At 45.5% G+C, this 17337-nt stretch overlaps 3 protein-coding genes across 3 annotated transcripts in view; 1 reads left to right on the forward strand and 2 right to left on the reverse strand.

Moving 5' to 3' along the window:
• The window catches only part of LOC131893581 (plasma membrane calcium-transporting ATPase 2-like), a 52057-nt gene extending 42191 nt beyond the window's left edge, over positions 1 to 9866 (reverse strand). Inside the window, exon 1 of the mRNA XM_059243655.1 lies at positions 9296 to 9866. The gene's annotated coding sequence lies outside the window, so the exon portion shown is untranslated. The remainder of the gene's footprint in view (positions 1 to 9295) is intronic.
• A 997-nt stretch (positions 9867 to 10863) lies between these two features.
• LOC131893583 (uncharacterized) lies at positions 10864 to 13809 on the forward strand. The gene is made up of 2 exons (XM_059243664.1): positions 10864 to 11430; positions 11521 to 13809. Exons 1-2 carry the CDS (start codon positions 11058 to 11060, stop codon positions 13716 to 13718), a joined length of 2571 nt encoding a protein of 856 aa, XP_059099647.1. The 5' UTR covers positions 10864 to 11057; the 3' UTR covers positions 13719 to 13809.
• LOC131893584 (adiponectin receptor protein-like) lies at positions 13804 to 16232 on the reverse strand. The gene is made up of 5 exons (XM_059243666.1): positions 15252 to 16232; positions 14872 to 15055; positions 14614 to 14801; positions 14278 to 14471; positions 13804 to 14200 (listed from the first exon to the last, which is right to left on the reverse strand). The coding sequence occupies exons 1-5, from the start codon at positions 15970 to 15972 to the stop codon at positions 14012 to 14014; spliced, it is 1476 nt and encodes a 491-aa protein (XP_059099649.1). The 5' UTR covers positions 15973 to 16232; the 3' UTR covers positions 13804 to 14011.
• Positions 16233 to 17337: the final 1105 nt, after the last annotated feature.

Here is a 17337-nt window from a genome sequence, read left to right on the forward strand (position 1 = left end):
CGTACTATACTACAGAAGGAAACGGAAAAAGCGATCTTGATTTCGACTCTGATCGTTCATGTCCTTCCTTCTTCTACTATGGTCTGAGTGGATGGAACAAGGAACTTGGATGGAAGAAATGGACGTGAGGAAAGTAATTGTCCTGAGTCAGGTCACCGGACGGAACTTGGCAAAGTCTAGCGCTCTTGGCTCGTCGCCTCTCCAGGGACAATCGGTTGGTTGGACATCTTGGATGCCAATGCCTGATTCATCAACAATATGTCAAGCAATCATGGGAACATTTCGTTCTTGCATGTTCCACAATCTGGTGACGTCATTCCACTCAATAGTACTCTACTGTACTTCATTTTTCCGGGCGTCATTGGACGAGGTAAAGATTCTTTCCATCCACTTGAAATTGTCTGCAAAGAGCAAACTAGGAGGTGGTCCCTCAAGAACTCTTTTCTTGGGCCTCGTGATGAAACGGATCTCATACTGTGCCCGACTCTGTGTTTGTCTGAAACCAATGAGATGAGAAAAGGGAGATTTTTCTTGTCTCTGAGCAATCTCCTCATTTCCAACCAAACAAGAGGCCTTCTTCAATAGTGCATCCATGGCAGCACAGAATAGAAGTGGCCGGAGATGGGTCTTCTTGCCTTCCACGGACATGTTGTACATTCATGGATCCTTCCTCTTTCTCTGTCTTTTCCCGTCCTTTGGAATAAACTGATTCTGGCAGATGCTCTATTTTCTCCCGATTTGATTCCTGATGCCTAACCCAGGAGAGGAAAAGCAGAATGTCTATCTAACTTACTGAAGCCAGAACCAAAACGACATGAAGAATGAGAGAGACAAAGAGTAGCAGTACCAAATGGATCGTTGGATGAACATCTTCCTCTCTTTCTCTTGTCATCGGCCTAGTTCATCTTCCATCTGAGAGCACTCTACACTCTAATTGCCTCTTGTCCACAATACAGATTGGAAATTGGGTTCGGGCCATTTTCGACAACCACCGGCAGGCTAATGTTGTCTTTCTAAAGCCCTCCCAATGCCACTAATGCAATGACGAATACTTCAGCAAAATGAAAAGGTTATTGGAATGGTTGCGGACCACTCTTGAAGCTTTCCTGTTCACGTCTGCTTTTAGCCCAAACGTACCACGTGGTCGATGGCCACGTAACTAGATCACATCCGAGGAAAAGGTGCCCATTTTTCCCTTTTCCAGTTTTCAGTCAAGCCCCTTGCTCCTCTTTTGGGTTGTCATTGAGTACCGAAAAAAATGTGAGTGAAGGTACCAACCATGGAAAGTACAGACTTCCCACCCCAGGCCTCAATCGCAATTTTAGGAGCTAACTATTTCCTACATTTCTTTTGACTCGCAAACCAGCATGCATTCGCTTGTAAGAATTGGAAATAGGGTTACAAAAGTGCCCGTTTCTTACTTCATGAATGGAGATCTACGAGCACATTTGATCAAGTATTTGAAATCGACCAAGGTCGTTTCGTCCTTCTCCGAATATGGCAAGGTAAGGCTGAGGTTTCCTTCTCTTTTCTCTTTCGCTCGCCTTCTCTCTCTCTCTCTGTGTTCCTCGCCTCTCGTCGTTTCTTTTCCTTTCTTTTCTTCAGTTCCAGTTCCTGTTCCCCTGCTTTCTAGCCAATACACAAAGATGCCTTGAGAGGAAGGTCTTGCTTAGAATCATCAATCTCACAATGGGACAGCTCTGAAAGGCCGCGAGGAGAAGGGAATGAGAAAGAGGAGAGCCGAACAGGAGTACGTTTATCCCAAGGTACGAGAGAGGTTCACGAAGGAATTGGTCCAGGATCTTGTGGAGAAGATCTATGAGTTTGTGAAGACTAAGAAAACTATGAGCACGGCCGTTCCAGGTCGTTCTTGTTTTTTGGTTTGTATTTAAAAAAATTAGGGTTTTACTTAGGCCAAGCTTAAGGTGATAAAACAAACAGATTTTGGTATTGCAATGTGGGAGGAGGAAGGAAGGAAAAATTTCGAGGGAATGTCTCTTGCATTGAGTGTAAATTGCAGGACCTCTCTCCAAATGGAGCCATCATTGCCAAAAGGATGATAATTTAAAGAATTGGATCATATTAGGTCCAATTGCAAGAACCAAGGGATTTCTTCATGTCCACAATCTGAGAAGACCACGCTTAAGCAAAAAGGGGGACCAACACTAACATCAGACCATATTCGGCTCTAGTTGTGCCATCATGTTACTCCGGGAATGATTCTGATGTGAAGGTGATGAGTGGTGTTCTTCCCTGTGGAAGTATGATCAGGAACAATCTCTGATTGAAAAACTTCTCGAAATGCCAAGGGACCTTGAAACTTGTTGGACCAATTCAAATGTAGAGTCTGACACTCTGAATTTGTTAGTCTCCCGTTAAAATGTTGTGAGAGGGAGCGAGCTCGATGTGAGGTCGGCATATGGACTCCCTTGAGACTCTGGAAGTGTCTGGAGACACCTCTTTGTGGGCGAATTCTTTGAGAACAATGCGACATGGAAGCGATCTTCAGCAACCATTTTTCGATACTGTCATCATTCTCGATTAATTACATGGTCCTTTGAGATTTGGGTGCGAAGAATGCTCCAACTCGTTTCCATTCTAAGGGCGCCCACCGGTCGACCATTTTGGTTGGATTTATCAAAAGTGTCATATTTGGAATTCTTTTGATGGATGAGATCTAGTTCTAGAGGCGAAATGTTTCAAACAAATTGGAAAGTGAAGGATTTTTTTTCCTTTCTCTGCCTGACATTGCCTGGCTCTGGCTGGCTCTTTCCCTCGATGGTAGCTGAAGTTGAAGTTGAATGTGGAGCAGCCACTTTGTTCGCTCTCACTATGATTGATGAAACTTCAAGTGATCAAAGATCAATTCTCTATGAATGGCGACGATTCAAAAGCCTTCTCGAGAATGGATCAAGTGCGCAAGTATGCGAGTACACCCCATCGCTTCTTCCGGTGAGTGAGTGTTTATACTAAACAAGTTGTAGATCACGGAAAGAGAGTGCAGTATGTGTATGTAGTCCCCCCCCCTTCCCCCTAAAATGTCGTTTCCGCCGCTCGTCGAAAATGGATTGTTGAGAGCTCCTGAGACGGTATCTAAAGAATAAATATTGGCGGCTTCTCATGCCCGACATCACCAGAGAAACATAGGGCTGTACGTCTGGCAGGAGGAAGAAAAGGACGAGGACGAAGACATCCAGTAGGCCTCTGATATCCAATATGTAATGACAACACAAAAAGCCAAAGAAGAAGGCCACGCCAAGATATGCTTGACTTTCTTCACTTCTCCTCGCTTCTCGGCACAAAACAGACCCGAAGCCTTGCCCGGAGTTTGTCGTCACATGAAGTTGTGAGCGTAAGCGTCCCACTCAAGATTGGAACATCTTGGATCACAAGATTTTCTCCTCCATTTCTCTCCAGAATCACTTCACGAGAGCGATGCAATCTAACAGAAGGCACGAGGCTGGGCCTTCGTTTGAAACACAAAGACGTGCATGAGCTCGAGTTAAGCTAAAGTTTAATATTTGCTCCTGGCTAGAGAAGAATAGCCGCTGTTATTGACACCTTGACACATAAGTTCGGGACCCATATAAATTCACCCTAACTCACTCCTCGCCATCAATATTTTGTGCTCAATTTTGTGCCTCATTGCCTTGGACTCTCTGAGCTACGGTCAGTCAGGTAGTGAGTGCAGACAGAGTGTGGGTGAATTGAAATCTCTCCAGGAATTCTAATTCTTTCTGGACCGGAACTGCATTTGATTGCTTTTTTCTGAAGATTTCGGGAGTATCTTTTGTATGCCCCAACTTAGGTAATATGAAAGAAGAGGAGACAAGCAAGACAGAAGAGAATGAGAAAAGACTTACTGAAGATCAATATTCTTCATTAACAAACGTTCACTTTCATTGGAAACACATGATAATTCATAAAATGCAACTGAAAAGAGTATTGCATTGCTTTTTGCGTAAAATCATGAATATGTTAATTCATAAACATTGCCAACCCAATGCTTTAACTTGTTACATTTCTCCTTGGTTTAAAATGTCAGTCATAATTTCTACACTATGATCTTACTTAGAGTGTGACATACAGTGTTTAAAGCAGTTGCTCCCATACTCAGACGCCACCATGCCAAAATTCAGAGCATGCAAGACTCCTTTCACATTATAGAGTCAATTTTATGCCACTGCACAACTTCCTATGTATGGCATGTGAACAAGGTGATTCAAGTGACAAAAGTTTGCATGAAATCAGCAGATGATTGGAAATGGACTCAGTCCTACACTCCAGACATAATTTACGCTGTCCATTCAGCATGTTCAAGGTCATGTATTTTTGATCAAACCTAAGTTCTATCAAAACGTGTCTTCCCGCATTCAAGAAATTAAGTATTCTTCTACAAGTCTCGAAAAAGTTCCTTGCGCCATGCTCCATTCGTGGTTAAACTTCTTGCTTTCAATGATGAAACCTCGTCTTGAGAGGCTATCCAAGCAGACATCAATTTCTTATCACACTGCATGGAATGTGTATACGAGCAGTCCATATTGCTAGAGGCACAATAACAAGCCTCACCAATAAGTACTATTCTCGTTTACTTTGGTTAATCTACACATGTTCCTCAGAACAAGAGTGACTTCGGGAAGCTCCAAGGCCTCCTCATCTTAACTGGCTTTCATCTCCTCAACAAAAGCTTTCAGATGCCATTCTATAAGACCGAGCAATATTTACACAACTTTTTGCCCGCAGTCCATTTTTCGAATATGGCTACCATTTCCCACAAATATAGAGAGCAAACCCTATAAAAAAGAAGCTTCGTGTATTGAGACATCCTGAGGTTAAATGCTAATAAATAAGCTCGTTGGGAAGGTGGTATATCTTTGCGTTCGTTTGCCCAGAACTGTGAAGAAATGTAATCTATTATCTGGATCAAACCTTTGGCGTGTCTGAGAGGGGTTTGATCTGAGATGGCTTTTCCCTCATTTTTTGGAACAAAAAAATATCAAAAGGAAATGGCCCTGCCACGTGCCAATAGTCTATGGTCGGGCATCTGAACCACTTTGAGGCCCCAAGAGAAATGATATTAGAAAGGAAGCCATTTTTGATGGCCGTCAAGATTTCAATACAAGAGACATTGCACATCTGGCTGGTTCTGTAACTTTTCTAAGAGTGTCGCCAGTCTGCGGACTCTGAGGTGGATGAGAAAAAGGCTGTGCGGACTCTATTACGTACAAGTCCGTCTTGAAGGAGGACATATTTCCATACTGCTGCGACGACAAAGCTTTCAAAAAGGCTTTTTCTTCTTGAAAGTTACCCTCGGGGATGGTCTGAGGATTTAGTCCAGGCTTTGGATTTAGTGCACGATCGAATTGCACTCTCCATTCGGAACATACCATTCTTGTTCTTAAAAATGTAAGCCTATAAAATTAGATAAAAGAAAACTTGTTAAAAACCCATGGCATGCCAGAATCGAGTGGTTACTGAGGTTAGGTATAAGACTTGTTGGGTAATTAATGGGTTAGTTATTGTGTTGAGATTGCCTGAAGCTCGATCGTTCACTAGCTTTGTTCCAAGTAGTTAAAGGCTGAAGAAGACAACGAGCACCACACCATGGCGTATGGTGAAGGAAATTTTCACAAATCCCAAAATGAGGAGAGGGGATTCATTTGCATAATTTGGAGGGATCCACTGAGACCCAAGCTCATCCCAGTTCCCAACGAGGGCCACCAAATCCCAACGCTTGTCAGGTAATCACGCTAAATGGGAATGATTATTGGAGAAACAACTGGAAATGGCCAAATATCGTGAGGGAGGAATTCTAAATTCAACCGAATTTATCCTTACGCCTATTCGCAAATTTTGTTGGGAACGAGTCATCCAACCAAAAAAATTAACAGCAAAGAGGTGTGTGGTTGCGAGATTCGTAAAAGCGTTATTTCCGACAGAATCCTGGATTCAGTCACGCAACCCTTTAGCAACCCTTAAAGTTTTAAATTTGTTTTAAGTGCACTAGTATACTAAATAAAACTGTTGGATGAGGAGCATCTTCTCTTTTTGCATGGTTTCATGGCAAGTCCGAAAATTGGAAACTTCTGGAAAGGTAAAGGTCACTGTGCATCTGTAAGGCAACTGCTTCCCTGGGATCTTCCAAACCCACAGTCAGTCCAGGTTGCGTTAAGAACTTTCAACCGTTGTGTTTGGAGAGTGGTGTGTATTGTTCATAGACAGACAACAGTTGAAAGTAGATTGGAACACAGGCAAAGGTCGTGTCTTTGATTGTCTTGAACTTACTAATCGTGGCAACTTTATCCAAGCCACTGCAACCACCAGCCAACTAACTCCCGTCCAAAAGTATGAGAAAGTGATGTGGTCTCAGTCTCCACATCTTTCCACTTTTTCCCCTTTCACAGAGTTCAGTCAGCATTTCTTCCGCGCAGACTTCAAAGCAAGAGCAGAGGCAAGGCCAAATTGCAATATGTTCTTTCCACCTAAAGATCCTCTTTGTGCCATTTAAACTCGGGAGATTGTCACATCAGGAAAGCTCACGTAAGCAACCAAAACTTATACCTCGGCACGATTCATAATAGGGGTTTCCGAGTCATATCTCGAGTTCGCACAGATCTGTGTTATTTTCCTCTACAGTGTATAGTCAGAGAGACCTAGTGTGTCAAAGACAGAACAAAAGGACCTTGAAAGGAATAGAGAACAAGTTGGTGGAACTAACTTGTGAGCAGCTCCAATCTCCGAAGACACGTTTGCCAAGAAAAGATCTTTTGTAAAGAACCCCTGGTTCCCCTCGTATATGGTACCACAAGTTCGACTACTACTACTAGGTACTATATACTATCACTGCACTACCACTACTACTACTACTACTACTACTACTACTACTACTACTACTACTACTACTACTACTACTACTACTACTACTACTACTACTACTACTACCACTACTACTACTACTACTACCACTACTACCACTACTACTGCTAGTGGTTCTATTATAACAAATACTACGTGAACGAGGGAGAACAATGTGTCTGCTTGCACCGTTTGTGCAGACTATATTTCCCGAAATGTGCGTCCATGCAATGGTGGGTGTGTTTCCTTGGTCTTTAGTATCCATCCACCAAACCTGCATTACAAGAGATGAGCCTTGGCTGGTCTAATTGGAAGCATTCCGTGGCAATCTCTTTTCTTATGGCACACACAATGCAGAGTGAGAGACATCAAGCGGCACAATGGTTGGTTCTGCAACCCAGGGTTTGCGGCCATAATCAAATGCCATCCCTTTAATGGCCAAAGATCTTGACAGCAACTTGTTTTAATTTGCACGCCTAGTAACTTTGCTTCAGTATCCTTTCAGCAAAAGGCAATCATCATCATCATCATCTTCATCGTCGTCGTCATCATCTTCGTCTCTGAGATTACTGGGAAAAGTTGGCCTTTGAACCTTCCCATGACTGTGTTATTTGGTTCTCTGGGATGAGAGAGAAACTTATGATGGACAAGTGAGCCTGGACAAACACGCTGACAACCACTTGAACCATCATCCACCCAGGCCCATTCTCATAGCATTTCATGGGGGCCCTTGGAATGGAAAAGAAGGCTAAGTGCTAATGCCCCTCTCATTGTCAGTATTTTCTCAAGCGTGAAATGGGAATTAATGGATTATCAATCTTATCCCGAACGCTAGCTGTGTGGCATAAGTAGAGGGCCTTGGACCACAACCACATCGACGTTACCCACTCGATGAAAGCCGCAACCGGCACAGACATCCCGATCCAATAATTTATTCGGGATCCAGTCGAGGACTCTTCTAGTGCGGAAGACTAAAAAGTGGAAAGCTGGTGGTGCGTGCGTGCGTGCGTGCGCATGTATGTATCTTGTATGTCCTGGTAGAAGACTAACGAGCACTTCGTTTTTGCTTCATCAAATTTCCAGGAACGTGAGAGATATTAGGTGTGGTTATTTCCGCACAGACAGTGGGGTACTCAAAGTTTTCAAATGAAAGGATTGAATGGGTGTTAGCTTTCCTGTTCCCAAAATAAAACCCGTTCCCCACCACTTAACATTGAGATGCCTCACCATCATAATTAGAGGAGAGATTGGAAAGGAAAAAGGGGTTCTAAAACCCTCAGTATCAAAAGTCGGGATTAAATATTTATGGCGATTCTCTGGGTGCTTTTGGTGATCGAGCTTTGAGAATAAAGCCGAGCAAGTTCTCCTCAGGTAAAGTTAAAGTTTCGAAAGGTTCTTCTAGATCTCTTTTTCATTGCCAAACGTTGAAACTTCAAAACTCAAAAGGAACTTTTTTGTAATAACTTGCGATCTGGAAATCTCTAGACTCCGGGGGAATCAAGTTTGCCTCTTAGGGGCAAAAAAACTGTGATCTCAAACAGGACGAGCAATCGCCTGTGTTCCACGAACATTGATCTATACTAGAGGGCTAGACAAGCCCTCTAATCCATACTGTTGACCTTTTGACCTTACCCATATTTCAGGCACTCTTCCTCAAGTTATTTCGAAACAATATTTCTTGTGGCCGTGATAACCACATGCAGATCCAGCTTCATCTCGTTTCAGAGGCCAAATTGGAACTTTCATAACGCCTTTGGTCTTTGATCTTGTTTTCTTTCTCATTTATCCCTAAATATCAGGCGCTGAGGGAGGGAAGAGACCAAGAGGGCATCAAAAAAAAACGTCGCCAAATTGCCAATATAAGGCATGCTTTGTCGTTTGTGGAAAAGACTTGACGAAATCTCAAATTGAGCGAAGCCTTAGAACTTTTTTTGAACGAGCCAACCAGACCAAGGATCAGTTCCCAGAGAGGCATAGTAAATATAGTACATCCACTCCATGACTGCGACTGTTCGCCCTGTCTGTTCCCTTGAATCAAGAATCACGATTCGATTCAATCATCTCATGCAAATTGAAGAGGATCGTTACCATTTATCCGATATAATGTTGATTCGCAAATCTGGACTAAAAACAAATACCTTTTAAAGGTCTGTCTGGTGGGACTCGGGAGATAAAGTTCGGATCTACTGTAAACTGGAGTGAGAGGAGTCATGCTGATCATGATGCCCTTGAATTATTAATAAGATATCTTCCTTGGCCTGCCATCATTACTTTGCGTGGTTTCTCCTCATCCACCACCACAACCACCTATACCCTAGTGGCCCTCAGAGGCAAGCCATGCACTTTATCTAATCTGAAAGGCTTTCATGAGAGGCAAAATCGATATGCGAATCCGCCAGCTCTGAACAAACTGTGACGCTGAAAGCATTTCTTCGCTTACCATCGAGCGAAAGGAGGAATAATTGAACACCCGTGGCTTCGGGTTACATATCGCTTCCAAATTCGATCGCGATGGAACCAGTTGGACAAGCGTGAGATTGTGGTGGGACGTGATGTGGTTCTGCTGTGATGAGGGAAGGGTCAACATATAGATAGCCAGGAGCACACTTCAACCGCACTGTCTTTGATTACTTTACTATTAGGGGATGACAAAAAGGCCAACGAGATCAAGTCACTTCTCATTTGTCAGCATTCACACTTGTGCTCCAATCCATTTTTACAAGGTTCCTCACTCTTCGGGGTGTCAAAAACCACGGAGCCACCACGGTCACATGCATGCGCCAGTCCGAGTGTCGCTAAAACCAAATTCATGGCACCAGCATCATCATCAACAGATTGAGTGCACAACGGCTACCGACACAATCACCAGCACGGGAGGACGACCAGAAGAAGGTGCAGGAGAGACGGGCCCCAACACCAGATCGACCACGCGGCGGACAGAACCAGAGAGGACACTGGAACAAGGTCGGATCTTCCCATCAAGGGTACACGTGCCGCCGTCCTTCACGTCTTAGTCGTATTCTCCTTTGGCCCATCAAGGCCGAAGTTGGTAAAAGTGGAAGAAGGAGAAGCTGAGAAGGGGGAAGGACGCGTTACGCCAAGACCTGGTGGGCAAAGGACCCTGATGGGATCGTAAGAGAGCGAGGTCCTCTCAGGGGGGGGGGTTAGTTCATTCTTCCTAGAGTTTGATCCTTGTTCCGAAAGTACTGGCAAGCATGCCTTTTCCTCATACGGTTACGAGGCACGCGACAGCTGCGGCCTAAAGGCCCGAAAGGCCCGAGAAATTCAAGCCCTTGGACAATGGAGACTTGAGAGGCGAAGGCTGGCTTTCTCGCCCTTGATGGAAAATCAGCATACCACCTCCCCTACCATTCCATACCCTCTCATATCATACCACCATTGGCCTTACTCTTACTACTCGATTCCCTCTCGTCCTTTTCTTAAGCTTTTTCCCGTGTGGAGCACGTCCACAAGATTCGACTGAGGAGAGTACAAGAATAGAGCGTTCCAAGTGGTGGGTGCAGGACAAGGTTGTCCCTCCTGAACTCCAAGGAGGAACACGAGAGGAGGAAAAGGAGAAGAAGAAGAAGAAGAAGGAGGACCCTCTGGCCATTATGCTTCCTCCTTTCGGATCAAAGTTTCCCGCTCTCCCGCTCACCAAGGACGTTCGAGGCCATATTTATGGTTGTGTGCCTCCAAGCTCAAAGAGGTCGCTACCTACCGAGAGTCTGTCGATTCATACCTAAGATCATGAGAACCCGCGGAAAGTGTAGGACTTTCTTCCGTCCCCTCAATATGCACTAATTTCATGACCTTCTCATGGCGCCCTCATAAAACTACGGTCGCGCCAACCTACTGAAATATGGGCGTACAATACCTGATCTCTATACTACATCTCCTTTCACTTTTCATTCATTCATAAGAGTCATCATTTCTATTTCAATCATGACAAATCGAACCCGCGGGAGTTGCGTGACCCCCGCATTGGAAAATAAGTCTGTCCCCCGCTTTGTTGCCAACCAACTCAGCTGATAAAGTGGGGTCCCAAGCTTCACAAGTCGTCCAGAAGAGGCTGGCTTCATACATTACCCAAACGGGGACGCCCAGTTAGATCCCCCTGCATCTTGGTAAACGTGGAACAAAGTGCATCATGTGAATACAGCCCGGATCATCAAATATCGGTTGTTGAACTGGATTTCACGATGGAGGACAACTCCTCCCTGGATTCTCCGGTATCTTCACCCGCATCCTCTTGCACCGATCAGCCTTCGACGTCAAGCTCCACTTGTCTGGATCATGGGAAGGCTGCCAAACTGACGGATTGTGAAGAGAGCAAAGGTGCAACCAAGAGGATGGCGTCCAAAAGACGCTTTCCAGGGGGCTACCAGACCCGATCCAGAGCGACTCGAACCAACTCTCGATCGGGTGGGAATCTCTTGTTGAAGCTACGGGACCGAGAAACACAAATCGGTCAGGAACGCGATAAGATGTTCCGCCGATTACCGATTCGATTGATCTTTTGCCTGAAAGATACGGTTCCGATCTCTGCTTTGGAGGCGGGACACATTTTCTTGGGTAAGCAAGGACATGGGTTGGAGTAATATGGATGATGATTGTATACGTAGCTAATGTGTGCATTCTTTTTATTTTTTTTGGGTGGAATAGGTTTCTCCAAATGTGGCCAATTCTTGCTTTCTTACACACAAACCACGGCGGATATCGAGCTGATGGGTGACATCCATATTAACTACCACTACCGCCTTCACTGGTGGTCGTTCATACCGTACAAACGTGCCAAGAAGGTGGCCGAGGTGATGCTGTTCTCGAATCAGGGCGCCCCTGGCAATCTCCATCTGGCCGTTTGTCAATGGCCCAACGATGTGAAGAAGATCCTGGTCTTTGCTTATAGCTTAGGTCATGGTGATTGTGGCGAGGACCCCGAGAACCTGGCCAACTCGAAGTCCTGCTTCCTGACCATCACAGCCGTACCTTCTCTTCGGGGCTGCAAGGAGTGTGTCCGTGTGGCCGGAACCTATGAGGAAGATGACTTGGCCGCTGCTTGGAACTCATGTGCTCGATTGAGTTGCCTTGAACACGGAATGACGCTCCACACCTCATTTGATTTGGTGCAGCCATACCCTAAATTCGAGCCGAAGATCAGTTTGAAGCGCGATAACTACATCCTGATCAATACCGGTAACTTGTTCCACTCGCTCCATGTGACCCTGGAACGTCTCGAGAATTCTACCGAAGAGCCGCCTATCATAACCCCCACCAAAACTACCCATCACCAAACATCACCTCCTCACAAGGCCAAGTGGTCCGAATTGAATATCGGCACCTCGGAATTCACCATTTCCGTGGGCGGGGTATTTTCCCCGCCCATGTGCTCCCCGCCCAATCGTGGAGCGGGAGCCGCTTCAGACTCCGAGAACACGGATTACGAATCCGATTCCGGGACCAACGCCAAATATGTGATTCATAACCAGGATCGATTGGCAAAAGTGGCGGAATTCGCCGATCGGTGCCAACTGCCGAGACCCACCCGCCAATTCATACGCGCTCGAGGAGCTTTGTTCCAACTCGAGGAACAGCCATCATCCTACGTGTCCTCCTCGAAGAAGCGAATGGCTGAAAAGGCCTACGAGATCACCGATGACGATTTCGACGAGGGTGTCAGGGAGCAATTCAACACGTTCCGGAAGAAGCGCTTGGCCGAGAAGAAGTACGAGTTCAAAGACGAGGATTCTGAGAACGTCACTCCCTTGAGGCGACTTCGTTCCCAAACGAGGGCCAATCAAGAAGAATCCGGAGCTACAGGCACACAAGGAGGAGGAGGAGGAGGAGGTGGAGGAGCTAATTCCCTTGAACCCGAAGGTTGCGTTCTGAGGCCGCTTCATTCCAACCAAAATCTCAGTCAGGAATCTTCCACGTCCTCAATTTGCGTGTCTACCGATCACGAGGACGTTCCACCTGGATTGCTCATGGTGGATACCATGCCCGTGCCCGAGCTTTTGTCCCCGGGCAGTATGGTCAAGAAGGACCAATCCCAGCAACATTCAGTCATGCTCAGTCCCAGGAACTCCGATCAAGACCCGCCCAGGTTCCATGCCAAGTTCACGCGTCGATTCATCGAACAAGATGACGAGATGATCTCCGTGATCACGGACATCGAGGACGAGGAATTGGGTCCTAACACGGCGTCCACGATCAATTTCCATTTGGTGCTTCCGTTGGAGGTTCACGGGGCCGGTTATCAATCCATGGCTATGATATCCAATGCCAAAGCCGGGAAGATCACGGGCCGATGCATCAAAGTCCAGCAGAGGTCCTTGGACCTCGAGATGTTCTGCCATTTCATGGCTCAAAAGCTCTGCTCAGCCGCTAATCGAAAGTATTGGTATTGCAATGATTACGACGTCGAGATCATTGACCTGGACTCGGAATCGGGGGATGTGATCTGTGTGGCTGTGGTCTTGGTGAAGGCCACCATTGTGACCAAGAAGGTCTCTCAACATCAGAAATATTCCATCAGCTCGTTCCATCGTCATCAGTATCAGGCCACGTTCAAATTCACGTGGAACATCTTCACGGCGGAATGCACCGTGATCGATAGCGAGCCCTTAACCGAGATCGACGGCTACAATATCTATCCTCGTGAACTGGAGAAGCCCTCTGGAGGAAGCAGTAGCGTCTGGCACCCGGCCAAGAATATCAGCTCGGCGTTGCAGAAGACTTGGGGCGTGTTGACCTCGAGCCATGTCAAATGTTTTACGAATGATGCCGTGATTCGGGGCACTTCTCTGGAGACCATAGTGGATACTGAGCATTTGGTGGCCATCATTCAGGATAATCTCAGTTGAATTTGTATTTTTATATACCTAGAATTCACACACAACAGTTTTTTTATAGCCATCGAATGAGGATGAGTAAATTAAATCCGTATGATCCGAATTTTGTTCCAAGATTTATTTAAACGCAACAACAAATAGGGATGCTTCTTTTCGCATATGTATGTATGAGAATTGCCAAGGGGTCAAGGGATCAGTTCATTCATCATCATTGTTAATTGGTAATTTTTGACGCATTCAAAATGCAAAATCTTCCGTTGGAAAAGGATTGCACGTTTGATATTGGCCTGGGAGGTGGACTTCCTTCATTCCACAACGGGCACGAAATGAGATTGCGGTTGTGACAAGATGGTGGAAATGAGACACTCCTTGTCAATGGGTTCCAAGGGACATTCTCCCGCTTTCAACCGGTACAGGGACATCAACGACAATCCGTGGTAATGGACAAAGGCGCCCGCAATCACAAAGCAGTGAAAGATCTGATGACTGTGAAACTACAGGGGTAAAAAAGGTTGAGAAACATGAAAACATGAGACTTGAGACCCCGAGGTCAAATGGACCACCTATTTACCCAAATGTCCACTTTTCCGGGGAAGAATCGTTCGGGGATCCTCAAAGCGTAGAGAAGCGCCCCTGTGATATACAAGATCCCCATGAGAATCAGCCAGCCTAAGGCAGCCTCATCCAAGCTCTTCTGCCATCCATTCACCACTCCATAATGCGTGGCGGGTGCGATGCCGCTCAAACCGAATGTGATGAAAACCCCTAAAAATGTAGTGTTTTATATTATAACACAGAAATATTACTAGAAGTATACTGCATCCATTCTAACACCAAAAAGGCGATAAAGGAATATGGGAAAAGTCATGACAAACAATAATTGATTTGGTATCAATATAATCTATACCTGCGCGAAGTGGTCTGAATCTGGGCCCTGCAAATGAATCGAAAGTGGACACAATCACGGCCATGACCCCGAGGAACACCACGATGGAGAGGTAGATCACCTGTGGCTTCCAGGAGCAATAGAAACTGTAGTAGAGCCAAGGGACAAACGAGCCCATGGTAAGGAATGCAATGCCGCAGTAGTCGAACCTTCAAATGAAAAAGGCAGGTAGGGTTTGATAGGTGTGATTTTTCCGGGGCAAAAAACTTTCGCGCTCACTTGGCAAAGAGAAGATTAACGCTCTTCTCTTTGTGACAACAGAGCGTGTGATACAAGAAGGACAGACCCAGACAAACGATGGCACCCGCGAAGAAGATCAGAAACACGAGCTTCTCCATCAACTGGATCTCGGTGAGAGGGCGGCTGAGAAAATACGTGGAGAGGCCGCAAAAGGCGATCATCCCTAGAACGAAGTCATGAATGATTCAGCACTCATTCTCAATAACTTGAACTAAAACAAAAGTAAGACACTGTAATTGAAACACGCATCCCATCCGTCCGGTCTTTGATGGTGGTAAATAGATGCTACCTATGTAAATTGAGAATTTGATGCACCCCACTATCTGTCAAAAGTAGCCGCTCTATCGATGGATACACACCTAGGAGATGAGTCCAGATGTTGCCGGTCTCGGTGTGGATTCTGACAATGGACTTGAAGCATTCGCTCGTGGGCAAGGGCGGTCGGTGGCCGAAATGGAGGAAGTCATTATCCTGCAGCCATTGTGGCAACCCTGTAAAGTGGACGACTTTCCAACTCTGCAACTTGTGCCACATCAAGATGGCAAAATCTTCCGCTTGTTCTGCCGCATTCATCATCCGTCCCCGGATATCATAGCCGCTCCAATAGGCTTCGGCCAAGCCGTCGTCATCGTCTTCCTCGATCCGATTGATGGTCACGCCCTCCAAATCCTCCTCAATCACGGAATCCACCATCCGCAATTGCTCCTCCGTCAAAGGGGTCGAGGGCAGTAAATCGTTCTCAAGCGAGCCGCACAACGAGGCCCGCTCCTGCAAAGTGGGCAAAGGGAAGAAGGTCTCCAAGGGCGGGAGCAAGTCCAGGTCATCGTCGTCCAAAGAGCCGCAGGACCGCATGGAAGGGAACGGCTCCGATCGGGCGTCTTCGAAATGATCAGATTGGGAGAAAGAATGCGAGGGCGAGGCCGACAGGCCCCGATTAGAGCCTTCGGTGTCGGCAGATTTCCGGAGGAAGCTGACCCGTGATCCGGACCGTGATCGACTGTGCTGACCGCGGGTGAGAGCGGGTGCAGGGAGGGGACCTTGGAACGGGCCCTCCTCTCCGGGAACGGGCGTGCGGTCCATGATTGAAGCTTAGATTTACGGTTCAGCGATGATGACGTTTGACATGGAGAGAGAAAAGCGGATAGTCAAGTGGTAGCTGAACGTCAAATCTCCCTTGAAGATGGACTGGATCGGGGTGGGAAATAGACTGACCCTTGGGATTTAGAGGGGAATAAAAAGGCAATGGCCAGGGGACGTGCCATAAGAATCAAAGGCATGAAGCATGGACTTGCGAAATTTTCGTGTGGAATAACCAAGAGCTGAGAGTGACATCTTCAGGGGAGATGGAAGTAACAAAGGGTAGAATCTGGTCAACCTGAAACCAGACACTGAAAAAAGTGGTGTTCGATTTTCGGTCAGAAAATGTTACCTAATGCGTCAGATATGGTATGACCGCCAATGACGCTGAAAAGAGGAGGTTTTGGGACTGGAAAGCGTTTAAAACTTTGAATTAAATTATGCAAAATTTGTATAAAGTGGATATCACGCAGTAAATCGTTGATATGAAGATATTGGCTGTGGAGAGTAGGTCAGATATTGTGGCTTTTGATTGGCTGGATCCTATTTGGCAGCACTTTCGAAGTTGAAGGCCGTGCAAGACGAGTCCAGATCACGCACAGGAAGGACGATCTCGCTCAACAGCTAAAGTTCAATGAAAATCGAATTTGATCTTTTTTTGTCAAGTTTGCCAGCGAAGCCAAATGAAAAAAAAAGCAAGCTAGCGATTGAGCAACGAGCATATGTAACATGTCAAGTGAAGTATGTTGGGCAAATTTGTTCCAGTTTGGTCAATGAGAGGACATCACTCATCAGGAGGGCTTGGAAAAAGCAAATGTTTCAATTTTAGATTGATTTTAATTTTTTTGAAAGTTTTTATCAGCAAAAGACATTTCTCGGAACTTTTAATTTTGATGAAAATTGCATGTGAGGGAGGAGGGACAAATGGAATATTGAGGGAACCCGTAAGAGAAGCAAGTACTTCATTGTTTTGAGTTTTGACTAGCCTGGATTTTTGGGAGGGCGTAAATGTGTAAACCTTGACATTCAGTTCAATTGACTCTAAAATCTGGTTGAGGAAAAAGCTCATAGATACTTTCAGATATGTATTGTAAAAGGTACCTTTTGCACCTCCTTTGATTGTAGCATTGTCCCAATGTTCTTGGTTTGTCGCAAAAAGATAGTTAGTTCTTTAATTTTCACACTATTCCTGCTTGCCTTTTTTTGGCAAAAGCTCAAGCTTTTCCTGAAAACGCAACTAGAATCTTAATACTTTACTTACAAAAGAGCAATATTTACATATATATATATATATATTACATTTTATTTTTACATTTATATTTACATTTTAGCCAAGGCCTCTTCACCCTGAGAGATAGCTGAAATAAA

The sequence above is a fragment of the Tigriopus californicus genome, chromosome 2 (genome assembly GCF_007210705.1).
Source record: "Tigriopus californicus strain San Diego chromosome 2, Tcal_SD_v2.1, whole genome shotgun sequence".
Lineage (NCBI taxonomy): Eukaryota > Metazoa > Arthropoda > Copepoda > Harpacticoida > Harpacticidae > Tigriopus > Tigriopus californicus.

Excerpts from the sequence above, each read along its gene's own strand:
- LOC131893584 (XM_059243666.1), bottom strand. The coding sequence starts at position 15,972 with ATGGACCGCACGCCCGTTCCCGGAGAGGAGGGCCCGTTCCAAGGTCCC. Across the intron at positions 14,472-14,613 it reads ATTCAGACCACTTCGCGCAG|GGGTTTTCATCACATTCGGT; the intron begins GTATAGATTATA and ends CTACATTTTTAG. Across the intron at positions 14,201-14,277 it reads CCGGAAAAGTGGACATTTGG|TTTCACAGTCATCAGATCTT; the intron begins GTAAATAGGTGG and ends TTACCCCTGTAG.
- LOC131893583 (XM_059243664.1), top strand. The coding sequence starts at position 11,058 with ATGGAGGACAACTCCTCCCTGGATTCTCCGGTATCTTCACCCGCATCC. Across the intron at positions 11,431-11,520 it reads GGCGGGACACATTTTCTTGG|GTTTCTCCAAATGTGGCCAA; the intron begins GTAAGCAAGGAC and ends TGGGTGGAATAG.